The 24,535-nt window shown below is 47.1% G+C and overlaps 10 protein-coding genes across 10 annotated transcripts; 6 read left to right on the top strand and 4 right to left on the bottom strand.

Moving 5' to 3' along the window:
* Window positions 1–882: 882 nt before the first annotated feature.
* On the bottom strand, window positions 883–4,599 carry FTJAE_11398 (heterokaryon incompatibility protein het-E-1; the record flags this gene model as incomplete). Its single annotated transcript, XM_037344336.1, has 3 exons — window positions 883–942; window positions 1,008–2,918; window positions 2,977–4,599. The coding sequence occupies 3 exons, from the start codon at window positions 4,597–4,599 to the stop codon at window positions 883–885; spliced, it is 3,594 nt and encodes a 1,197-aa protein (XP_037201469.1).
* Window positions 4,600–4,871: 272 nt separating this feature from the next.
* FTJAE_11397 (HETS) lies at window positions 4,872–5,735 on the top strand (the record flags this gene model as incomplete). The annotated part of the gene is made up of 1 exon (XM_037344335.1): window positions 4,872–5,735. One exon carries the CDS (start codon window positions 4,872–4,874, stop codon window positions 5,733–5,735), a length of 864 nt encoding a protein of 287 aa, XP_037201468.1.
* Window positions 5,736–6,187: 452 nt separating this feature from the next.
* FTJAE_11396 (integral membrane protein PTH11) lies at window positions 6,188–7,473 on the bottom strand (the record flags this gene model as incomplete). The annotated part of the gene is made up of 4 exons (XM_037344334.1): window positions 6,188–6,564; window positions 6,618–6,688; window positions 6,744–7,120; window positions 7,348–7,473. 4 exons carry the CDS (start codon window positions 7,471–7,473, stop codon window positions 6,188–6,190), a joined length of 951 nt encoding a protein of 316 aa, XP_037201467.1.
* A 1,706-nt stretch (window positions 7,474–9,179) lies between these two features.
* On the top strand, window positions 9,180–10,016 carry FTJAE_11395 (uncharacterized protein; the record flags this gene model as incomplete). The annotated part of the gene is made up of 1 exon (XM_037344333.1): window positions 9,180–10,016. The coding sequence occupies one exon, from the start codon at window positions 9,180–9,182 to the stop codon at window positions 10,014–10,016; it is 837 nt and encodes a 278-aa protein (XP_037201466.1).
* An 863-nt stretch (window positions 10,017–10,879) lies between these two features.
* FTJAE_11394 (uncharacterized protein) lies at window positions 10,880–12,232 on the bottom strand (the record flags this gene model as incomplete). The annotated part of the gene is made up of 1 exon (XM_037344332.1): window positions 10,880–12,232. One exon carries the CDS (start codon window positions 12,230–12,232, stop codon window positions 10,880–10,882), a length of 1,353 nt encoding a protein of 450 aa, XP_037201465.1.
* A 736-nt stretch (window positions 12,233–12,968) lies between these two features.
* Window positions 12,969–14,024, top strand: FTJAE_11393 (uncharacterized protein; the record flags this gene model as incomplete). The annotated part of the gene is made up of 1 exon (XM_037344331.1): window positions 12,969–14,024. The coding sequence occupies one exon, from the start codon at window positions 12,969–12,971 to the stop codon at window positions 14,022–14,024; it is 1,056 nt and encodes a 351-aa protein (XP_037201464.1).
* Window positions 14,025–14,558: 534 nt separating this feature from the next.
* Window positions 14,559–14,909, top strand: FTJAE_11392 (uncharacterized protein; the record flags this gene model as incomplete). The annotated part of the gene is made up of 2 exons (XM_037344330.1): window positions 14,559–14,672; window positions 14,718–14,909. 2 exons carry the CDS (start codon window positions 14,559–14,561, stop codon window positions 14,907–14,909), a joined length of 306 nt encoding a protein of 101 aa, XP_037201463.1.
* A 3,907-nt stretch (window positions 14,910–18,816) lies between these two features.
* On the bottom strand, window positions 18,817–21,041 carry FTJAE_11391 (endothelin-converting enzyme 1; the record flags this gene model as incomplete). Its single annotated transcript, XM_037344329.1, has 2 exons — window positions 18,817–20,861; window positions 20,915–21,041. 2 exons carry the CDS (start codon window positions 21,039–21,041, stop codon window positions 18,817–18,819), a joined length of 2,172 nt encoding a protein of 723 aa, XP_037201462.1.
* An 852-nt stretch (window positions 21,042–21,893) lies between these two features.
* FTJAE_11390 (uncharacterized protein) lies at window positions 21,894–22,876 on the top strand (the record flags this gene model as incomplete). Its single annotated transcript, XM_037344328.1, has 2 exons — window positions 21,894–22,613; window positions 22,865–22,876. 2 exons carry the CDS (start codon window positions 21,894–21,896, stop codon window positions 22,874–22,876), a joined length of 732 nt encoding a protein of 243 aa, XP_037201461.1.
* A 745-nt stretch (window positions 22,877–23,621) lies between these two features.
* Window positions 23,622–24,240, top strand: FTJAE_11389 (uncharacterized protein; the record flags this gene model as incomplete). The annotated part of the gene is made up of 3 exons (XM_037344326.1): window positions 23,622–23,756; window positions 23,817–23,954; window positions 24,004–24,240. 3 exons carry the CDS (start codon window positions 23,622–23,624, stop codon window positions 24,238–24,240), a joined length of 510 nt encoding a protein of 169 aa, XP_037201460.1.
* Between the last annotated feature and the right edge of the window lie 295 nt (window positions 24,241–24,535).

Below are 24,535 nucleotides of genomic sequence, written 5' to 3'. Positions count from 1 at the left end.
TCTCGGCCATTGTTCATGTTCACGACAGTCATGGTGGGCTCACATGTTTAACCAGATCATAATTACGAGAACCTCAACACGATGCGCAATGTGCTATGACTACTGTGTCTCCATTCTGGCAGTTCTGCTTCAAACAGGGCTTCACCCAACAGTCTAGCTAATCATCCAAGCCATTCAGCCTCAAACCCGTTCATCGGCCAAGCCGGCAAATCGATGCCGAGTCCACGTGGCCAAACCGAACGACAGATGCACTCACGTGGCTCAGCGCGCTTGGCGGGTCGCGTCTCGCCTACGCCTTTGAACTCACCATCGTCAGCATTCCTTTCACCTTCACCGCGCGATCCAGGAGCTACCACTTCTTGAGGTTATATGAAAGCATTGGCTCTAATGAGGTGAATGATGACCGGCCTCTCTTGAATCGGTTAGTACGATACCGATAATCGTACTCATCAATATCGTTGACATCACTCTTTGCAACCCGGTCACACCCACCAGGTTTGCAGTAAGTTCCCTAGACCCGCCGTCAGACACATTTCTGTGCCAACTCGCTACCGTGTTTCATCAAAAGCCGGGGCTAAGTTAACCACATTGAATCTATTTTCGAAACTTTCCTGGGCTTTTAGTATCTACTTTTCTTTCACGCATGCACTCCTCTTCTTTGATGCATAAAGCTCGAGTTCCAATCATGATAAGTTCTTTATAGCCTGGCGTAGTACTTTATCTGCATCCTTTGCAAAACGGATAAAGTCGACACCATTGGATGACTGAAGCATGATATAATCATGGCCTATTGCTATAATATTTTCCCAGTACTGTGTATTTCTCCATAATAGCGGCCTCCCGTCAAACCATATCCATGCAGAGGGTTCATAGTAAGCATATTCACTGAAAGTGATCCCTAGGGGCTCTGGGACTTCCCGACTCATCCTGGCCATTCCAAACCTGTTCAAAGTATATATTTCAGAAGGCTTACTCGAACTCGAGCCAGCAAGACTCAGGTGAAATACTCCTTGATCAGTGGACACTGTTGAGTCGTCAAGAAGGGAGACGTGCCAGAACCTATTGCGAACTTCGATTTTATTACCATCTGTGCTCATTTTCAAGAAGAATAATGAAGTGTTTGGGCCGGGATGAAACATAACCCAAGTTCCACTCAAAAACAATTTAAGTTTTGGCTTATTGAAAAGGGACAAGCGTGTGCCGCCATAATACTCCACAAAATTGATTCCAGAGAGCTGTTGCCCGGTGCCAACATCGTAGAGGAGAAATGGGGAAGTACCTGGTGAACCCTTCTTAGAGATCCATAGGATCCCCAATTGGTTGCCGGCAAAGGCTATTGAGGCAGCTTCCTGTGATAGATTGTCCGGTTGTCTGAAAATCCTGTTCTGTTCTAATGTTGTGAGATTCCATACGGAAACGTCGCCCATAGATTGACGTGCAGCTGCCCACCGGTCGCCATTATATCCACTGTCTGAGACTGCAATGGGTCCACTGCCAAAATCACCCGAGACTCTTTGCGAGCTCTCATCGTCTAAGTCCCATCCAAGGATTGATTGCAGGCCGCTGACTAATAGGTAGCGATCCTTGGGTGCGAAGGTGATATTTTGGATGCTTGGACGATTGACATCGTCCAGAGTCAACGAGCATAGCATGTCGCCTGTCAATGCGTCCCATACTTCAACATTGCGACCTAGATCGTGCGCTATCAATTGCCCGTTATCAGAGATGTGGAGTTTTCTGTAAGTATCTTGTGTTGCAGATTGCTCATCAGCCAAAAGGGTATTAGTATTCAAGATCCATATCTCGGTTTGAAAGCCACATGCAATTGCCTGGTCATCGAATGAAATCGCAATTGCTTCCCAATCTGGTAGCCACGGCAAGCCAACTACCTGTCGAGCACGGCGGCAAGAACGATCACATATAAAGAGTCCATATGGCCCACTCAGAAGCATCCAAGAATCAGAGTGTGGGATTGCTAAATGAGAGAAAGAGTAGTCAATGTGACTCCACATCTCACAGTTTTGCTCAACAACATTCCAGTGATAAATGTTGTTTCCACTATCGCAAAACATGAGCAAGTGTGTACTGGGGATGAATTTTGTGTCATTTATAGGCGAAATATCCTTCCAGTTGCCATTGTTGTACTGCTTGCCTGTTCTCAAGTTAAGGACCCAGATCTGCGTCTTGTGGCGCATGTGAAACGCTACCCAAGAACCGTCGGATGAGAAGGAGAAGTATATGTCATCGAAATATCTAGCGGGACCTGAATAAGGCAGTGCCTTCTCGAGGGTGTACCGTCGACGTAGTCCACCGCCAATATCATAGATCACCAAAATTGTCTCATAGCACAGTAGCAGGTACTGACTGTCAGGTGAGATCGCCATGCCCAAAACTTCAGGGTTGTCAAGCTCTTGACGCCAAGTTATCCTGTTCAAAGTCCAGTCGTGAATTTGAAGTTCGTATTGAGCTGATGACTGGTCGGTCTCGAACTCGGAGCTTGGGTCAAAATCGATAATTGCTAACCACTTCCCATCTGATGACAGTGCAATTTTCTCATGGACACCCTCTCTTTCCATGACGTTGGGTATAGGCTCTTGGCTGACGTTCCATCTGACCAATGTATCCCATGCGTTTATAACTAGTATTTGACTTGTTGGCGCAAAGCTCATACTCCTAATTTCAAGCCCGTCATATGCAAAAACGCTCCGAATTGGGCTCCACTTATTGTCGACTTTTGGACCTTGGGAGAAGATTTTCGAGGTGTACTGTTCGAATCGACGGCGAATAAGGCTATCGCTCGGGCTGAAGAGCAAACCAGAGGCGTATGCCTGAAGCGGGTATCGTTCAATTATAGAGGAGAAATAGTGTGAGAATCTGAGGGCATCCTCGATCAGGGCCTTGTAGCTTCCTTGCCCTTGCTATTAGAATCGATTAGTAAGGCCGACTTTGCGCCATGTGGATAAATTTGAAACGTACAACTGGTAAGTCCCTCACGAATACCAAAGCTTTCAGTGCTGCTGATAGGTTTCGACATAGAGCAAGGGCCTCTAACCAGAACAAGAACTTTTCATTAATAAAACCATGAACCGTGTCAATCCATCGGATGTCGCTGTTCTCTTCGCTCTGAATGGAGAGTTTATATGCCTCTTGCATATGGTCAGCCCAGAAAACACATGAATATTTGATGGTCTCTAGTGGATCTGGATCTGGACAATTCCGAAGAGCTTCCTTCAATGAGACTCCCGGATAGACCAAGCCATAGATATCTGGATGAAGGCTTTGTAGCATAGCGATACACCTTTCAAAAAGGTTGTATTGATGATGCGCAAGTCCAGATTGAAAGAGTAAAGTGCTTGACTCCCTGAGCAGAAAGTCTTTGGCAGACTGGTGGATGAACACAACAGAGCTCTCTTTTGTCGTCAGAAATGAACCACATTCCACGATGAGATCAGGAACTAGCTCCTCATCTATCTGCAGATCCTCCATAGCTATTAACTCTGCAAAGGTGAGAGGGCGGAAGACCGTTGATGCGACAGCAAGGATCCTAATGTAGAGGTCGCAACTGACAGACTTGTGGATTTGCTCCATCATCTTCGCATAGAGCTGGTTAAGGCCCTGGGGAAATTGTGATAGTTGATTGGGAATTTCCCAAGCTCGGCATCTCTCTAGTCGCTGGCATACCAATGCCACCCAGAGAAAGGTTCCATGGGCGTGCTGAGATAGGTGGTCATGGATTTGCTGTAAAGTACTCTTCTTGAGTTTCTTCCTCTCAGCTAACTGACGAGTTCGGTAGTTGATGTAACTATCGACAGCTCTAGAAACAGACCCTTCGTGGAGTTCCAAAGACAGTGCTAGTTTTGATGATGCCTCTCCAAAAAGCTCTTCAATCTCGCAGCGATTGCGGCTGGTGGCAATCCACTTGGCGCGTGAGGATGTACTGGAAATCAGTGCCAAGAGGAGGGGAAGGTCTTCGACGCACTCATCCAGGGCATCTACAAGCAAGTATACCTCTCCAAGACCTGGATCTTCCAATATTTTGCGAAAGGTTCCTTCCAGGGACACCTTATAGTTCCAGTGGTCTTTGTCTTCCTTGTCGTCCAGATGAGACACAGCAGTTGGGTGTTGAATTACTAGTAAGTAGATGAGACCCTTCAAGATTGCTGTATAGTTGTTCAGGCCAGAGTTTGTAGCTTGACAGAAGAAATAGGATACTGTCTTGCTGTTCTGCGAGCCGTCTAGCCTCGTCAAAGGCTGCAGCTCGTTGACGAGACCGCACAGTAGCATTGTCTTCCCTTTGCCAGGGTCTCCTCTGATCCACAAAAGCCGACCAGCCTTGCTTTCATCGCGCCATGTAATGAATTCGGGGCTGTCAAGGATCCAAACGTACGAATCCTTCAACAAACCGCCATTAGTCTGCTCAATCCTGGCTTTGTCATCACGGGGATCGGTCGAGCGCAGTTCTTCCAGGTATTTCTTTGCTCCATCATCATCGGAGCCTCTGCCATGGTGGTGCGTTATGCTGTAGCTGTTGCCGACGTGCACTCTGGAAGAGCCAGATGCGTTCAGAGACTGCACAGTGCTGGAGGTTGAACTCTCCATTGTGACACCGGTGATCGAAATGGCATAGTCAATCTCAGCGAGGCAAGTGAAAGAGAGATTGAGGCAGAATGTCACGCAAGGGTTGAAAGAGAGGGGGAGAGAAGAGGCAACAAGACTATATCCAATCACAACAGAGATTTGAAGGTGTCTGCCTTGAATCTGCGTGGCTGAAGATGCCCCACTTGGAACCAACAACCAACGGCTTGAAGTGAAAATAGCTCACCAAAGTGGTCCGTTTCTTCGACTGATAACCTTGAGTTACAAAAGAAATCATGGCTGAGATATTTGGCACTGTCGCTGGCGCCATAAGCATGGCTGGCCTATTTAACAACTGCGTCGATTGTTTCAACTACATCCAGATCGCTAAACATTTCAGCCAAGACTTCTCGCGCTATCAACTCCGGCTCGACGTCGCCAAATGCCGACTAGCAAGATGGGGAGCATCAATCAACATCAACAATGACCGACGATTTAGTTTGACCGATCCAGCCGATCCCACGGTTGTTCTCGCTCAAGGCATTCTAGAAGAAATAGTGGCCAGATTTGAGGCCGCGTACAAGGTCTCCAGACGCTACAAACCCAGAACGGGAGAGGAGGGTCTGAGTATTTGCACGGAAGCAGATCTTGGCGCTGTTTCGCAGCGTGTGCATAGTCGTTTCGACGTGTTTACTAAACAGCGATATAAGAGTCTGGGATTGATGAAAAAGACTGGCTGGGCACTCTATGATAAGAACTATATGGGAAGAGTGATTGAGGACATTATCGCGTCAATTGAAGACTTGGAGAAGGTTTTTCCTGGCACCTCACAGGTCGCGAGTCAATTAGTCGAGATGGAGATTGAGGAGGTAAATGACGAGCAGGAATTGGAAGTGATCCACGATGCCGCTGAAGGGTTAGACCCTTTGTTGTCTGATGCCTCCAAGAATAAGATCATGGAAATCGCTGGCAAAAACACTGCTGGAAAGATCACTGGACCAGGAATGGTCAACGTCGGCAACTCATTTGTAACAGGGTCGTTCTCAAATTCACAGGGGATTCGGGTTAGTACAGTCAATCATGTGGATGAGGTTAATACTACAGAGTCATCAAGAGTTAATGTTGGTAATACCTGGGGTGGCAAGGGGTTTTGGGATTGAGACATCATCTGTGGAGAGGACTTATCAGTCTTCATTACGCTCTGAGATAAAGTTATCCAAAGACTTAAGATACTAAAGGCCTCTTAGTGAGCTGGCTAAGTACTTGTTGCGTACTGCTTATATATAGATTACATGGATGAACAGCGATTTTGAGAAATATAGAAGAGCTTGTTACTCTGAAATGACATTTAGATAATCCTAAATTGAAGGCTAGTGCAGCATTTCTGTCGGGAGTTAAGAATTCTAGACAAATATATCACTTTTCCCAGTCTCATTCGATGAGTCCCTGACTTTCCAGATGTAGATAAATCTAAATATCTGCTATGTTTATTTCTCAGCTAGACCATAAGCATGGCAAAAGTCACCATCTTTGTTACTCCCAATTGCAGCTTTGGCGCTTTTATTTCCAGTAATTAAAGGCTCTAATATAGTGGTATCTAACATTGTCGTTATCAAATCGGTCTGGCGAGTTCCTCAATAGAATCCTGCGACCCCACGGACGAGGCACCGTTCTCCATGGTATGCATCTCCATATCCACGGTGACATGAATCCGTCGCTTCGACGAATCATCATCAAGTCGCTCCCACTCGCCCCCAGTAGAAATCCCACCAGTCGTCGGAATTCTTGGCTTGCGGCTTGTTGTCCCTACCTTGGTCGTGACTCCAAGTGAACTGTTTTTGCCATATGGTGTGTTCCCCGAAGAATGACCATGTGAAGAGTCGAAGTTGACCCAGCGTTTGACTAGCTTTCGTAGTGGCGGCAAACACCCAGCCACGATACCAATTCCCGTTTCGAACAAACACCATAAGGCGACGTTGCAGACTCGGTCTGTAATATGTATTAGTTGGATACCTCGAGAAGAGAGGAGAGCGGGGACTGACATAGATAGTCCTTTTCGGGATGGAAGTAGAACTTCATGTAAGGCATTCGTATGATCGTGGCTATCGATGCACTGCTCATAGTTAGTTTCTGATAGACTCCCCCGGAAATGCAAGGGTTTTACATACAGAGCACCCATTCCAAGAACCAAACTGATCGAGATCTTGGTTGCTGTCTTCATCTGGGCCTTATAAAGCATAAAACCAGGCAGTATTGCGCATACCAAGTCAGTGACCAAGGATGCCGCCGACACAAAGTAACTCAGGATTGCCAGGGCCGACGGCGTCGCGCAAGTTCCTTCGCCTGTCCACGTAGCTGGTAGTGGTCTGCAAAGAACAAACAAGCTGATGAAAACAATGAGGGCTGCGCAAATAGACATAATCAAGGTCGCCCAAGCGATGATGCGATGTATCGGCGCGACGGCGATCCGGAGGAGAGTGGTACAAATCGAGGCTTTGATGAAAACGAGGGCGGCGCAGTAGAAGATCTGGAACAGCCAGACGAACTAAAAGAGACGATGACTTGTTAGCCATGAGGTAGACCAGGGGGTCCAATGTCTTGTCTTACCTGCCTGCCGTGTTGTACTATCCCTTCTGGTAATTCATTATCGTGTGTACCCATTCCATAATAGGTAGCTTGACACGATATACCAACGAGACATGAGAAGAGTACCTAGCGCCAAGAGTGTCAGCAGCATCGCTCGAGTGATGAACGGCCAGAAAGACTGCTTACGTATCCTGCAGTCATGAGTGCATCATCCACGCCAAAAACCTTATCCCGAAAGCGAATCTGGGCCCGCAGAAATATGACAATCGTGCTCAAGATGCCAAAGATGATGGAGCTCACCAGCTGCACCATGGCGAGCCCATGAGGCTGAACCGTAAGTGCCATGCTGGGAATAGTCGTTCAAAAATGTCCGGGGCGCTGGAAGACATGTACGAGAAGGGGAAGGCAATTAATACGAAAAGCTTCTTTAATTGTTATATAAACTACCGCGAATGAACCCGAGGATTTCAGGGGCAGATCGGCACTCCATCGGAAACTTGAATCCTGGAAAACGCCTCTTGTCATTGTAATTACCGTGTTTCGAGGCGAAACCCGGGGATAAGAGACAAGAGAGAATAAGTCAAACGCCACACGCGATCCCGGTACTAGCATTCAAACTGCGACGGGTGGAAACTGTCGCTTGTCCACTTTGTAAAGTTTGTAGGATCTAAATACGGGATGGTTGGCGGGGGTTAGTTAGGCACAATTGCATGATCAGAACGACGATCACTGCTACCCGCAGCGGCAGCTACAGGTACCGGAAGGTCACCCCGCCCAGTTACGCTTCAGCGTGTGGATAAGCAGGATCTGAACCCTTGACCGTGCAGGGCTGGCAGAGCGGCATTTGGCGTCCAACTCGTAGCCATCTGTGCCGCGCGTAGCGTTGTAGTGCTTATACAGTATGATTCGTCGTGTAAATAAACTTTCGGCTGTCTTACCTCTTGCAAACCGTTGTATCATGCCTTACGATACTTGGTCTCAGGGCCTTGCATGCAGTTGAAGAAACTTCCGATCCTTGCTTGGAATAAGGCTGGTATCTCGGTTCTGGTCTGATATCGACAGCGATTGCGGAAGATATACTTTCGGAGTAAAAGGACCAAACAGTTGATAGTTGAATTATCGGTTGCATATTCGTATTAACACAATGTTACCTGTTTATCAGTGCATCAATGCAACGTCCTGCGATTGGATGGCAATCAACGCCATCTCGTATCATACCCCGGACAAGACCCTTGTTCCACTGTTGGCTCTAAAATCTTCATCCCACGAGCAAACAATTGCATTGTCTCTTGTCTCTTGTCTCTTGTCTCTAATAATTTAGTGCCGGGTGTACTGCACATAATAATGTCTCTTATCTCCAACGCTTAATTAACGTCCCGTGCCGTGCTACGTAGCCCGAAACACTTCGAAAACATTCATTAGATAGTTTACGTGGTCATTTTCAGCTTTCAGGCTGGTCCTTACCTGTTGGCTCACAAACCGACCAGGGTCCATGCCAGCCTTGAACCAACATGCATTTCATTTATCACTTTTTGCATGGAATAACAAATCACGTTTATGATAAGAGATTTTCCATGCGTCCTTCTGGCGGTAGGGTTACAGCGAAAAATGCCGCGCAACTTCGTATTTAAATTCCTACAATGTTTCGGACTGACGCGAGCAGATCTAATCCACAAGCCGGCTGCTTATTTCTGAAGAGAGCGAACCGTTGTGATCCTCTAATCGACCATTGCACTCTGCACCCTTGTCATCTGCAGCGCATGCTTGGCCTTAGTCAAACGTACATGCGTAAGGGTCTCCATGCAGACCTCCCATGTAACCCTGTGCTGACTCGGGCTGCAGAGAGAATGGGGGCATCCTTGCAAACAATGAGGAGTTGACCGCCTCTCCACTCCAGTAATCTTTATTAGCCACTCGAATCCGCCTTCAAAAGCAATAACTTGCCGTCAAGGTCAAAGCTCAACCACACCAATTCATCTGAGTTATCATCTCTCCTCTTATCTCAATTGCTACTCAACATGGCAGCGCCCGCCCCTGTACGCGAGCTCGAGCACGGTTCTCGCAACTCAACCGGCACATGGACTCCTTTCAATTGGGATGACCCCCTCCACGGTGCTCAGTCAAAGGGTGAGGTTGTCACCATCCGCACTGGAGGCACAACTGGCGGCAATCTGGCAGCTGGTCTGTGGCGGACGGGGCCTGGCATTGCTGGATGTAACGATGATGGCACTGTCGATATCGTCTACTCGGCTCCCCTTGGTGACGAGACCATGGTCCTGCTAGAGGGTTCTGCAGATGTCCTGGCTACAGCTTCAGGCAAGAAATATCACTTCAAGGCGGGTGATATCCTAGCGCACCCTAAGCACCTCGACCTCAAGTGGCATGTCCACGGACCGTTCCTCAAAAAGTTCTGGGTTATTTGGGATGCCCCTGTCGACGGTACCAAGAGCGACGAGCTGTTCGTCGGCAATATTAACGACAACCCTGATGACTGGGCGCCGTATACCTGGGATGAGCCAGGAAAAGGATCACAGACGGCAGGTGAGCTGAGATTAGTTCGGAAGACGGGGTCTACAGGTCTCCTTAATGTCGGTGTCTGGCGAAGTGGACGAGGGCTGCCAGGCGCTACGGCCGATGGGACAACTACCTTTGAGTACAGCTCTCCTCTTGGAGATGAGACTATCATGGTCCTCGAGGGTGAGATCAAGATTGAGGAGCACGAGAGTGGAAAGGTACACAGCTTCAAGGGCGGAGATATCTTTGCGCTGCCATCCGGTTTGAAGGTTACATGGACTTCCGTGGGGCCGTTTACGAAGAAGTACTTTGTTATTACGAATGGCCAAAAGGCTGGCTGAGGAGTTCATCTTTAAGTATATTAATAAAGAACTATATGTATCGATCATTGGCTGGGATTTAACAGATCAGAGCTCGCAAAAAGTCTCTGTCGATTATTACAGTGGGCCTATTGTACCTAGGCTCTGGTGAGTGAGGTGATGGCGACTGGTTGGTGGCTGATTGTCGGGCTAAGCGACAGGGTGCTGTATGGAATATTATAATAAAGCAATAGATAAGGACTTTTAGACAACCTAAGGATTAATTATAGCAAACTACCTCAGTAGCCTTCGCCATCATCCAATTAGGAGGTCTATAGTGCTCCAGTAAACTATCATTAAAAGGTGCAGTATTTCTCACATGTCTTATCTTATCTTACCTCTATCTTAGGTTTATCTTAACTTACTCTTAGCCGAACATTGTCCGTGCTTGATAGTTCACGTGATGTCTTGTGAATAGCGCTAATCTTATCTTGCCGACCGATAAGGATAAGACAATTATCACATTGGAATTATTATTATAGCGCGACTTACCTACCCTAGCTGCATTAAATTTCATCAACTTCACAAAGCTGACAGGCTTAGAAGTCATTCTCTTAAATGAATGTAATCGCTTTTATCGAAATGAATCAAGGACAGTTTTTGATAAGTTATTTATCAACGAGACTATACTCCAAATTACAAACACCACTAACTTCCTGAACCTCATCAACGTGACTCGTTGTCGTTCGTTATCATCAGCATCGCCCAGTCATCAACAAAACACTCAATCACAATGCCGCCCTAAATGCCCGAACCCCTGTAAAGCAAAACTCCGGACCAATAATAAGAAAACCAACTCCCTCGAAACTCACCTTCTGATTCAAATGATGCCTGTCATTTCCAGCTCACTGACGGCCTAGTGAATATTTCGCATCCAAAACAATCTTGTTAAGAGTCTCTTCAAGTCGTTTGCTCTTATCACCAAGAGCTGCATTCCGAATCGAAAGGTCATTGTTGTGAGCAGCCAGGAAATCCTTACTGCTATCTAGGTCCTGGACCTGGGCGGCGCAGCGCTTGCTGTCGAGCTTCATGGCTGCAATTGCCTTGATGAGAGCTTTGCTTCTTCTCTTCAAGGCCTGGTTCTCTGCGGCGAGAGTCTCCTCGTGCTTCTCCATACCCTCTCTCGAGAGTGTATGCTTATCCAGGAGCTTCTGGGCCATAGTAATAAGAGTTTCGTTATCTGAGTCCAGACGCTTGATTTCTGCATCAAGGGCTGCATTCTCAGTAAGGAGATCAAAATTACTCAACTCCAGCTTTTCGGTCTTCTTAACCAGATCTTCGTTCTCAGTAACGAGTGTCTCGTTACACGACTCCACCTCCTTGTTTTTCGTAACCAGCTCTTCGTTATCAGTAACGAGATCCTTGTTGCATGACTTCAGCTCCTTGTTCCTCTCCACGAGGCACTCATTCTTGCTGTTCACTGTAGCAAGTGAACTTTGAAGTTGACGAATATCGCCATTGAGCTTCACCTTCTCCTTTAGGTTTCTCTCGTGGATCTTGCGTTTGGGGTCGAAAAGGGCACGGCGAAAAGATTCCGACTGGCGCTGAAGCGCTTCGACGTCGCGCTGAAGCTTGACATTCTCCCGGACAACAGTCTCCTTTTCTTGCTCGATTTGTCGGAGTTTCTTCTCAAGCTCTTTCATCTTCGCGACCCTGTGCGCTTCTCGCTCCGTGGAGGATGACGAGAATGGCCCATTCGCATGAGCCTCAATGCCAACCTCTGCTAGTCCAGCCTCTGTAGGAGTATCTGTTGTCTGCGGAGGTTTCTCTTCCACAAAGGGTGTACTGCTCAGTTGCTTCGGGTCGATATCCCGTCTCCAGTCGCGAAGTGCAATGGCTAGTGCGCCATCATCTTCAACCCACTCTCGGGGAAACTCCAAGTCTGAGTGTCGGCGGTGGGATGTGAGGTTCGTGACGGGGCTGAGCACACGCGCAACTTTGAGATCCTTTTCGGATACGCTGAGGCCTGGGACTGGATGGCCTTGGGACAAGAAATGGGCAAGATGCTGAAGTTGTTGTGCCACCTTCAGGATGTCAACGTTGGCCCCTGACTTGGGCTTCTCAACAGATGTTGTAGCCATGATGAGATGCAGGCCAATCTCAGATGCCTCCAGTCTGGGAAGGAAATCAGGGTCGTTGACAGTTGCCAGAGTAAGTTGGGAAGGTGTTGTAGTGGAAAGGATTGACATGGGTAACATTGCGGCAGAAATTGTCTATATATAACATCAGTCTGCATGTTCAGAAATTAGATGTTCCGGCATTCACTTCGAGCTATGAAATAGGCAGCAGCCTTTCTGCCACTGTCCTATCTGCTTCCTACCTGGTAGCTAACAAGAGGAAGCAGTGCTCCTGATACCTGTTACTCGACGAAAGTAATGGTCGCATAGGGACAGTCTAGATCGTACTTCAGATCTGGTAATTTACTTCCAGAGTTAGACGTTAATTTACGAATGAGATAGATCAATTGACCAATAGTCGGCTTAATACTCTTTGATTAGATTACTGTAGTAAACTGGCTCACTGAGATCATCATAAAGCGAAGCTCGGGTTGTCTGCGCTTTATATCCTTTCCAACATATCCACCGCTGCACATCTTTCGTGTATGGAATCAAGAACATGCTGCTAGTGCGTATGGGCTAGAACCTATGCGAACCAGGACAATCTTTTCATTACTGAAATATACGATGCAGTGTTCACAGGACACGACGCGACTAAGTGGTCAAGGATCTGGACATGAACACTTACCTCATATCTCGGACAATCCACTGTCTTTACTAACATGAAACTTTAACCTCCTCGGTTATAAATACATTCATGACTCCGGCACTAGGACTGCGTTTCAGCTTCTCGCTACAACACTAAGTGACGTGACTCTTGCCCTGGTCACCCGAACAAGCAGCTGTCTGGTTTTAGTTCCTACGAGAACCCCTGATCATGGATTTTGATGAACTGGTGGATAGTAGGGCGGAGCTAGAAACTGCAATTCGGGAGATTCAGGGAAAGGTTACAGGTCTTTGGCGCATCAACCACGAGCAAGAGCAGAAGATCAAGGACTTGGAGAAGCAAAATGAAGATCAGAATGTCAAATATGAAGCCACGAAACACAAGCTCAAACGAACCGAAGTCACTATTCGAGCTCTCGAGTCAAAAGTAAAACTCCAAAAAGCCAATATTGAAGGCTTGAAAGAAAAGTCTCAACAGCAACAGGACGAGATCACGGCGCTGAAGACCCAGGAAAAGAGCGAAAAGCTAAAATATACCGTTCATATCTCAGACCTGGAGAAGCAGAATTCGATCCAAGCGGCGAAGATCGCCGAGGTACAGAAGGCGAAGACTTGCGACGTCACAGGCGTCAAAGCCAACTTTTCCTTCCTCCAGTCCAAGCTTACGCGGGCAGAGTCAGAGTACAAAGATAAGATGGAACAGCTGAGCGCCAAGCATCTGAAGCAGAGACTGAAAATGAGAGATTACATCAAGGAGTTGCAAAGCCAGAAGGATGATCAAGTAGCTGAGATTGAAACTCTAAAGGATTTTCTTAAGGACAAGGAGGTTCTCATTTCTCAGCTACTACACGCCTCACAAACCAAAGACTCATCGCGGGAAGCACAGTCACACCGACTAGCCCTGCTAGAAGTCCAGGTCGAGACTCTAGAAGCTGACAAGCAACGTCAAGAAGCTAGAAGTCAAGAGCTTGAAGCGAAGTACAGTGTCGAGGCATTCCGACGCGAGAAGCTACAAAAGCAACTGAAGCTGAACCAATACGATGTTGACCAGGTACATGAGATTGCTCAGAGTCTGGAGTTCCATTTCAATAGCACTTATGTCAGATTCTCGGGGGACAACAAGCTGCATACAAAAGCGGAATTGGAAGAAGCGTATATGGAATCGCAAAGACTGCAGGATAAGCGGAGAGCTTTGGCCTTGGCGCGACGGATGCGTATGCAAGAGGTAGAAGATCAAGATGGAAATGCGTACTCGGAGGAAGAGTGATGTGGTTAGGATAGTTTGAGTGGGGTTACATAGGTATCTGGATTATTGTACGATGAAATGATGATGTGGGATGAAGGTAAGGATGACTCACGATTACCCCTGGAGGGTATTACGAATATCAAGAAATAACGAATTTTAAGTATTGCCTTTAACCGTAAAATATTGAGCTGTGAGAAGTGGCATCATTCGTGAATATGAGCTGTGAATTTCGATGTGATCAAGATCCTACAGCATAATTATGCAACAACCCCTGTTAAGGCTGCTTACAGGTCGGCATCTGAATACGCTCGAGATCGAATACGCGAAACAGTTAATACGCCCCCAAGAGAAAATACGCTATAAAGAATCCATGAGATTTCATTGTGCAATGCTTAATTGCCAATTAGTAATTGTTCACGCGCACCATAGCCAAGACTATTGCAGATAAATACACATCTACGTCCATTTCCAGAACAGAACACAATCAACAACATCGAACTACCTGTTCGGCAACATAGTCGTCGAACGCGCCCAAAACCTGTCACCTCATTCAACATGCATTTCTACCAGCTCATCGCCGCAGCCGCCCTCTTCACCCAGGGCACCTTGGCCGTCGGTATCAAAACCTACACTGGCCGTGATTGCACCGGCACTGAACAGACTCTCACTGTCGATCACAACGCAGCCTGCAATCCCAAAGTTCAGCGTTTCTAGTCCTACAAGGAGAACGGATTCGGACCAGGCAACGGGCAGAGAATTGCCTTCTATGCTCAGCCCAGCTGCTCTCAGGAGTCGTTCATCTATGATACGTACTCTAACAATGGAGATTATTTCCACTCAAAGCAGTGCTATAATATCAATGGACACTCCCTTGTCCAGTATGCCCAGGGCGCCAAGCTCTATTAGCTTGTATGTAAGAATCTTTCGTTGAGTAAGTCTACTGAACGCGTCTTCTGACTTCACTCTATAGAGCTGAACCTCTGGCACCAACGCCGTGGGTGCATCATGAGAGAGAGCTGCAAGTTGGAAAAATTCACGTTCGCTGGGTTGTCGGAAAGATTCACAGCAGATCAGGCATTCCACCAATTTGGAGGGGAGCAGGAGATTAGAAGAAGACGGAGCAAAAGACCAGAGAGCATTGGGGTACAGGTCTTAACTAGTGTGAATACTCATCTTTACTAAAGATGTTCAAGAGATTTTAACACTCCCTAGTTCGTTCTCTCGAAGCCTCGCATCTCTGAGGTCTAATTTAAACCAGGGCAGATTAACAAGAATAACTACATTTCTGGTAGCATTGAGCGAATGGTCTTTGTGTGATCAAGCACATTCTCAGCACCTCTGTCAGATAACAAGAGTAGTGCATTAACAGAGTTATGGCTAATGGCGTTGAACATTTAGGCATTTGCCCGCGGACCTGAATACTGTGGCCTTGCGGCTTCTTGCCCAGGCCTACCTAGTATTGTTACTCTTGGCCACATCCCCGCTAATGGATGGACGATTTAGGATATATACCCTAATTGATGTAAAGTCTTAGGTAAACTTAGCATACACTTGTAAAAGATTTGATGAGTTTTAGGATGACTGCCCTAAGCTTTGCGCCCCCGACAGGTCTGCGCCTTGCAATTAGACAACCGCCGGTTCGCTGAATTCGTATTCCCAGCGTCAAAGCCCATCAAAATGTCTCAACCAATCACCGCCACCCTTCCTGGAGTATCATAGATATAGATAGTAAAGGGCGTTAAAAGGAAAAAGACAACACGTCTGCAGTTGCGAAGGGAGTTACCAGAGAGGAGCATGAGAATCTGAAGAACCGCTTGAGAAAGGCTCTTGAGGAGTTGAAACTGTAGCAAAAGTCAATCCTCCCAAGACCGCACCGTCCTGAAGAATGCCCACGATCAATTGAGCAAGTCGCGCCATTCAATAACTTGTATTGAAGTAGTCGGAGAAGTCCCGATGTTGTTGTAATGCTACCAAGCTCAAGGAACTCATCCATGACGTGTGGGGAAATCCAGATTCCAGACCCGCTCTGTACATCTTCTGATCCCAAGTCAACAGATTAGGACTGCTATCCTAATTAGTCTAAGATTAGTCTAAGACCTGACAAATATTTACTGAATTTACCTAAACTTTTATAATATTCAGGACATCATACCTCAGTATTCTGGTCTCTCACGTATAATACAGTGCTTTACTCGGGCAAAGTTACTGTCACTCTTTCGTTTTGACAGATATAACCAGACCTTCCATACATTATACAACCTAAAAAAGAGCTACCAGAAGATCCCAAACACCCCACTAAGGAGAAAAAGATCATCGACAGTGGAGGGACAATTGACCCTGAGATCGAAGCAATCCGCTCATCACCTCATTCAGCACCACTAAGCTCAAAGTTCCCGTGTAATCCCTGCAAAGTTAGTAATTTCCTAACCAAGGCTGCCTACAATGCCCATTGCCGCACCCAAAGACACCTCAAAAAGGTGGCTTCTCGGAAACTGTGACTACTACAAGCACCATCTCGTCGTATTTCATCGCCAATCGTAATACTGTCTGATTTCGTCTAGCGCAGGGGCATTTGGAGCAGACATAATGCTCGCACTGAGGGCTTGACTTGGCAAAGGAGTTTGTTTGATGGGATTCTGGTAGATTTCTTCTTCTGTTACTGGGCAACTGAAGCTTCTGGAATGTCGGATTGCAAATTCGCGTGGATGATAAGGAGGAATGGGGTTGAGATGATGAAAGCCCGAGGGGTTAGACTCTATAAATGCTTGTTAGAACTAAAATCTGGTTTGGCTTTTGAGCATTAAAAACCTTGGCGTACCTGAAGTATGTTGAGAAAGCCTGCGCCAAAGTCTACCATTTGATGACCAACATGCAGTATGCATCACGTAGATGGAATATGAGAACCTCTATACCGACATTATATATCTAATATTTTTGTCGATAAGAGAGTCCAAGAAGTTTGATCTTGCTGTTGGCTCATCAGGTCCACTCCAATAACTCTCATCCATAGTAACCATTGTATTGAACTTGATAAGCTCAGCTGTGGTTGCACAAGTTGGATCGCAGCACCAGGTAATGTGCATAGATTCTGGATCCTGAAAGTGGCCGTAGCTCTCTGGGTCTAAATTGTGAATCCAGTTCTTCGGAATAGACCCATAGGCACCATTCGGCATGTACAGTACACGTCCCAGTTCCACGCTGTCATTGTTGAATCCCAACACGTAACCAACTGTACAATTGTCGGAGCATCTGCAATGTTCCCCTGATATCCCTGATATTGCCGCTTCAGGCTCCCCGAAGAACCTAGCTTGTAGCAGACGACCTGGAGTTACATTGAACGCAGGACAGAAAGCTTGTGGATATGCTCTGTGTACCTCTTTTGTCTTGGCTATACATCGATCCATCAGAGGAGTATCACGGCTTGAGCCCTCGAGTGGAATGATCCAACTCACACAGACGGTACTATCAAGAAAAGAGAACTCCTCATTGATCCCTGTGTATCGGACCGCGATACCGCGACAGGGACAGGTTTTCTCTGTACAGTGTATCGATTGTGTCTCGACCACGTTTCGCCACAACCTAAGATCATCTAAGGAGATCTGCAAGTGGGGACAGACGGTAAAATGACCCTGGTGAGCAATGCAAAGTCTGGAAGAGGGATTTGCCCTTCGGGACGCGAAGGAGAATTGCACCGCGGGGTGTTCGGCTTCGCAGCCTGAGCACCACAGACGGCTCATCAGGTTTGCAACACGTTCATGATATCCTAGAGTATCTCTTGCATTGATACAATGGATATAGTATGTGGTGCGAACGGGATCATCGGGGGGTTCTGCATCGTGTTCGTCCTGGTAGATACAGACTGTTGTTGAACCAATTTTGGGTGTACATGTTCTGCCCGATGATTGCGGCGATATAGCGTTTACTTTCCTTCTCCTAAGAGTCTCAGGAAACTCAAGGGCGGAGCTGATCCCTGTTGCGATATAAGGGCTGCCCTTATTGCTCTCTCGACCGGCTGCGGAGATCATGTTCTAGTAGGCTGGGATGAATAAATCAGCTGGGTTAAATGCTCCGTTAGCGTGAGATTTTATGAGTGAAGTTGATGGACTTTATGTGATTCGCGTAGAGGGAACAAATGAGGAGGTGGGGATGAGTTGCATTTTATATCTTTGTCAACCAAACCTTGTCATTAGGGCTTACTTTAAGGTTCAACATTTCCCCCCTCCTAGCTATTGGCGTCATGTAAAGCCACCAAGCATTTAACTTTCAATGTGGAGGCTTAAACAGTAAGGCTTCTTTAGTAGGACAGCATCACAGAGGTCAATATCTTATAAGGTTTATCTGCCTTCGTGGTGCAATTGCTGCCTTGATTAAGTAGTATAGATACTGTCCCTTGGCAGCTGTGTTAATCTTCTTCCTTTACCGCAATGAAGGTTTGAAGGAATTGGGTTGACTTTTTTGTGAGTTAGTCTGCGAAAGTCAAATTGATCTGAAGTTAATGACGACTCTATCAATGGAATGCACGTTTCGGAGCATGTGACCAATCGGCGTCTGAGAACAGATAAACTGAAAGCAGTGCTTTAACTGGGGAAGTTTCAACATACAAACATGTCAAACCTCAATGCACAGATCTCTAACCAGGACGAACTGGCTGATGTGGATAAAATCATCAGCCTCAGTGAGACTTCAATGAGTTACGTTCACTTTTACTGGCAGCACCACTGACAAAAGCATATGTGGTATGAGGGAAACAGTGAAAATGTGCCTAATTACACAGAACCGTTTCTGCCCAATTTACCGTCCCAAAGGTAGTTCCTCACCAGAGCTCACAAACAGGTTCCTTCTTAGGGCAGTTAAATGCCTTGTTAAACCCAACAGTGTTCTTCAGAGGCAGCAAAACTCTCGCGGGTGCCGGGCTATGCACGTCGTCCTTAAGCAGCGTCAAGGCCAATTTGGGCGGAACGTTGGAGCACCAAGTCTGGCCCCATTTGATGAAGAAGAGTTGCTCGTGCGTGAAGCCTTGTAACCCAGGAAGATTCTTGGCCTTGCCTTTCTCGGCTTCCCACTTCTTCCACGCTTCGTAGCTGGAAGACACACCCCCAGCATCGGCAATATTCTCGTCAAGAGTGAGGGTTCCGTTTACATGGACGTCTGTGCCGTTGGGCGCTAGAATGGTGAAGTTGTTATACTGTTCCACAAAGCACTTGGTCTTTTCTTCAAAGGCCTTGATCGACTGCTCGTCCCACCACACTGTCGCATTTCCAATCTCATCAGAGTTACGGCCGGTATTATCGAAGCCGTGTGTGATCTCGTGGCCGACGACGCTGCCCATTCCACCGTAGAGAAGATAAGACGGAAATTCTACGTCGTAGATAGGAAACTGTTGAAATCCAGCGAAGAGAACGATCTGGTTCAGAGTACGGGCGTGATAAGCGTTTGCTGTCAGAGTGCTCAGAACAAATTGACCTCTGTTGTATGGCTTTCCCAAAGTCATCCAGTTGTTCTTAACCTTGGACTTAGCAAAGCTCAGCGCAGTCAAGGCTAGAGAAGGCTGAATCTCGACATCCGAGTAGTATTCCTGGAGGGAAATTGGATCAACGGCATCAGGGAAGGTAGGAAGACCGATGATCTTCGCCATAGCTTCCACCTTCTCGATAGACGCTTTCTTGACCTCGTCCGTAGCCCAATCCCGCGATTCAATGCGTTCTGAAAAGGAGTCCTTGATGTGTTGCACAAGGTCAGATGTAAGCTCGTTAGCCTCAGGGCTAAAATGCTTGTCTACGAAGAAGCGTGAGAGTATCCATGTCAAGCCCGTTGGGCCGATGAATTGTGAAGTAATTTGAGAGCCTTGGGTCCATGCGACGCCGTAGTTCATCAAGTTGATGCAGCGCTTCCATCGTGGTGCTGGGCTCTCTGGGTCTCTGTCCCTGATCTTGTTCACCAGGTCGTTATACGCGTTGGTCAAATCGTCCTCGACGTAGATGGAAATGGAATTAATGGCCTTCCATACAAAGTATGCTTGGAGAATTGTAGCCGGAGTCTCAGAGATAATTTGGGATGCATAGGCGAAATAGGTGGGCGCGATAAACTGGACATCGCCTTTCCAATTGCTGGGAGCAAGCTGCTCAATCACGTATTCGTAATTCAGCTCAGGGAATTGCTTCTGGGCCTCGGCAATCGTGACAATTTCCGATGGCGGTCCGTTCTGTTCGGCTGAAGCAGAAGCAGCGACTAATTTTCCTTCTAACTCAATCACCGACGCGACGAGCTTGGCAGCTGCAGTGGTGCTGATGTTGGAGGGATGGACAGTGGCCAAAAGCTGGGACGCGATCTTGATGTACTCTTCGAGATGCTGCTCTGTAGCGGGGAGGACCAACTCATCGGGCTGCAGAGGGAAAAGAACTAGTTGGACCGCATCAGGGTCGGTGTCCTTCTGCTTCTGTATGAACCGCTGGAAGGTCTGAATGCCAACGCTCTCGAAGAAGGTCAAGGTCTTGCCCAGGGCAGCAGAATGCTGGGTCGTGTTTGCAGCTGTCTGGTTACCTGATGGGCTAGTAGGGTACAGCTCGGCGACCGTCTTTAAAACGTCTTGCAGAGTTTGGAGACCATCTTCTTCGAGTGCTGTATAATTGCTGCAGATCTGATACGTGTCTTGGATCTTAGAAAAGATCTTCTTATCTGCCTCGGACTGCTCTTTAGTCAGGTTGACTGTGATCCATCCAGCGTCTTCACCGGAAGGGTACGGGCTCTCGAGGATTTGCCTCAAGGCACTGTCGACATTTTCCTGAGCAAGCGTGAGTCCATCTGTGGAGACTCCACCAGCGGGGATCTCATGGCGAGCAGCCCAATTGCCGCAAACATCTGTGTTAGAGGTTAGACTTGAAATGAGGAGGTATGTGTGTGGTGAGTCTGACATTGTTCAAAGTCTTCGCATGGGTCAATGTCGGTGTAGTTCAAAGCCAAACTTCCGAGAATCTCGGAAGCGATGTGTACGCAAGATGCTGATGTACAGAGATTCGACCCGACAGCGCTCGGAGCCATGATGATGGTATACAGCACGAAACTACGCAGACTTGGAGGCTTTAGAAAATAGATAGATAAAACGTCAAGACGATGAGAAGAACAAGTAGGGGCTCTACAAATCGTGTAACTCCTATTTTAGAATGGATGTAGATTGGGGAGATGGTAGCGCAACATCGTTATCTTCTCTACACTTATATAAGCTCAGGCCAGAGGAAGAATAGCATAGCCATGATGACGTTCTGGTAAGCAGTACACTTAGGATAGAGCTGTGCAAACAAGGCGGAGCTGAGCGGCCGGTTTTACCCCAAGAATATGGTTAATTCTGCTTACTGTGCTAATATTATCCGTAGCGTCTGACTTGCATGTCCTTTTAAAGATTTTAACCAATCGGACATCACAAGATGAATCGAAGATCATCGCCAAGATGATGACACCCGAAAATATGCCTGGAACCAATTGAACTAAGCCGTAAAGGGTATTTTCCACCGCTCTCACTCTCCTGGGCGTAATATTCTTACATCACTCTCAGGAGAGAAGAAAATACCAAACCTAAATTTAGGGTGTCAAAATAAAGTTAGTAGAGGACACCTGAGCTTAGGCTAAATTTACCTAAGTATTTTCATCCCTTAGGCTAAGCTCTTGAGTTTTCTTTCTCCCCAAGATCACTTACCCGGGGTAAGTTACCCCTTTGATCAACCATAGGCAGTGTACTTCAGCGCTACAAATTACCAAAGGCGGTCAGGCTTCTTGGCGATCGCAAAGAGGCTGTATAAAACACGTAGCCCGTGCCTGGTTAGTGGTATGAAAACCTTTGACTCAGTTCCTCTATTGGTTGTACGACCTTCCACTTTTGTCTCTTTCGTCCCCGCCATGGGTCAACAATACTCTCAACCTCGACCAGGCACCATGCTCCAAGTCATTGGCGCCGGTCTTCCCCGCACCGGAACTGCATCCATCAGCCGAGCGCTGGAGATTCTTCTCGACGGTCCCGTATATCACGGTGGGACACAAGCCTTTCTCGGCCCAGAAATCGAAATCAAGACATGGATTCGGGTGCTGAATCAGTGGCGGCCAGAAGGAATTTCCATAAGGCATTCCAATCTAGATCTCATCAAGGAACGCGTTGACGGGTTCGTCGCCATCACTGATTCACCCGGGTCAACGCTTGTGAGAGAATTGATGGCAATTTACCCGGATGCCAAAGTCATTTGCACCGTGCGCGATGTCGAAGCGTGGGAACGAAGCATGGCGACCGTCAGTACCAAATCCACCCAATGGTTTCTTCGCTTCGTCTTATTCCCTTTACCTTCACTGCGATACTTTGTCGACTACATCAATGCGCTGCGCCAACAGTGGCTTCTGAAGTTTGGAGAAACAGAACCGGTGACGAGTAGTTCGTACAATCAGCATATCACGTGGCTGAAGGAAAATGTGCCACAGGATCGATTGGTGTTTATAGACGTTCGTGATGGCTGGGAGCCGTTGTGCAAGGCGTTGGATCTACCAGTCCCGAAGGATGTCCCCTTCCCAAGGATCAATGATAGTCAAGCTATTGATAGCTTTGCAAAGAAGCACATTACTAGAGGGCTGGTAAGATGGGGGGTGATACTGTGCGTTATGGGGGCGAGCGCGTGGACTTTCTTCTGGTGAAGTGTAGGTAGAGCACGACGTATGTATTTACCTCTTCGCCTGAAGCATTCTTTATGCTGCTATGAAAGAAGCTATTATGTATTGTATGTCGACCTTCTATCCTTAAACTCTGTTGCATCATCGTTGATGACAGGATTTGGACCTGGGAGTGACCAGAAGACTACATATTGGATAACAAACGAACATAGCAGGAAGAAGACTAACGAAAACCCGCCTGAAGTCCTCTTCTTGTCCCAAACATACTGCAAAGACGCCGCGTTGCATTCCTACCTGACAAACCCAGAGCTCTCTTGATCAGACTCGGATCTGGCAAGTATCTGCCGGCTTGTATTGCACGAGGCATACGGCGAATCCATGACGGTATTCAACGAGTCTGACGGAGCTCAGTCCAGACTGTTGAGGATGATCAGTTGCATTAGGTTTCGCCCATGTTTAACCTAAATCAACTCGTAATTTCGGAAGTCGGCTCTCCATGCATGAGCATTTTAGTCCCCATCTACCGAGACACGAACGCATCCTCCATAGTCCTCGAGGTTCCAATTGGACCGAATTACGCCCGTGTGGACAGGAGAAATTTTTAATGATTTATAGTTCTCGCTGTAATTCCGGCAATCAGTTTAAACATGACTGATATGGAAAGCGGTGTGTTGACGTTGCATCAGGATATTTAAGCTTTTTGGCACCGAGGGACCGGTCCACGTCAATCGGCAGTTGTATACTTTCTGTAAATCCCAGTAGCTTAGAACTTTACCCCATAAGTGCATTATTATTCCTCCGTATAACATACTTTTTAATTTCTTATTGACTTAAGCTTTCTTTACCGCTATGTAAGAAATTGCACCCCTTAGAAGGGGACAGGATATATATATATATACCAAGCACTCTCCGTTAACTATTTACTATTGACAAGTTTCTTCAAGATTACTCCTCAAGTTCAATATCGCCAATATGAAGCTCCTCGCTTTCGTCTCTGCTTTAGCCACTGTGGGCCTCGTATCCGCGGACCAGAGGTCTCAACTTGAACATCCCAATTGGCCCCCGAGTCGCTTGAGTGCCCGAGGTAGCACTTGCCCCAGGCCCATGGTAAGAAATGTCCTACTAGTAGTGCAACCTCTATAGATACAATGTTCTAATACTCTTCAGTGTAAAACACCTGCTTCTCAGGGTCCAAGTGACCCTCCCGCTTGCGGCGACTCTTATGCATCGTGCAAGTTCGATCAGTTCCCTTGCGACGACCACATGACTCCAAAGGTCACTGACACTCATCACTGCTACTGCATCGTAGGTTCTACCCTCTCTAATACAAAAGATTCATCTGACCACTTTGTAGTTGGCCAACAAGCAGGCAATGGATGCGTACTGCCAGGAACGCGGATTCAAGAGTGGTAGCAACCCTTGGAAGTACTACTACGCCGTTGAGTGCCATGGCGCTGCCAACGATCAAGTTTGCAACAAGGATTGTCATGATCAAGGCCGTGGCAATGGCCGGATCGACAAGGCTCATCCGAATGGAGCGTGTGCGTGCGACAAGCCTAACCCGCCTTATGATACATGCAAGCAGTCTTGAGGGACAACCTGTAACTAGCTACTTTCAGCCAAGTCTGTCTCAGGACCAGCGGAGAGGCTTGTGTTTATAGATTCGATTCTCTGCTCAATTTACAACAATTCTTTTGATGCATTGATCAAGCTTCTGAGGTGATGGTGACCCAAATGCCCAACAAAAGTAGTAAACTTCAACGCCGAAGCATTCTCATCTCTTTCTCTGCCGTAGGCGACTGAAGCGGACTTGAACTCCGACTCGTCCGCCCTTACAAAGCGGCTTCAGAGTCTTAATGAGTCATGTGCCTTGAACTGAGCTTGTT

This window comes from Fusarium tjaetaba, assembly GCF_013396195.1.
Source record: "Fusarium tjaetaba strain NRRL 66243 chromosome Unknown NRRL66243_c0000281, whole genome shotgun sequence".
Taxonomy (NCBI): Eukaryota; Fungi; Ascomycota; class Sordariomycetes; order Hypocreales; family Nectriaceae; genus Fusarium; species Fusarium tjaetaba.
This window is presented reverse-complemented; position numbering and strand designations above follow the sequence as displayed.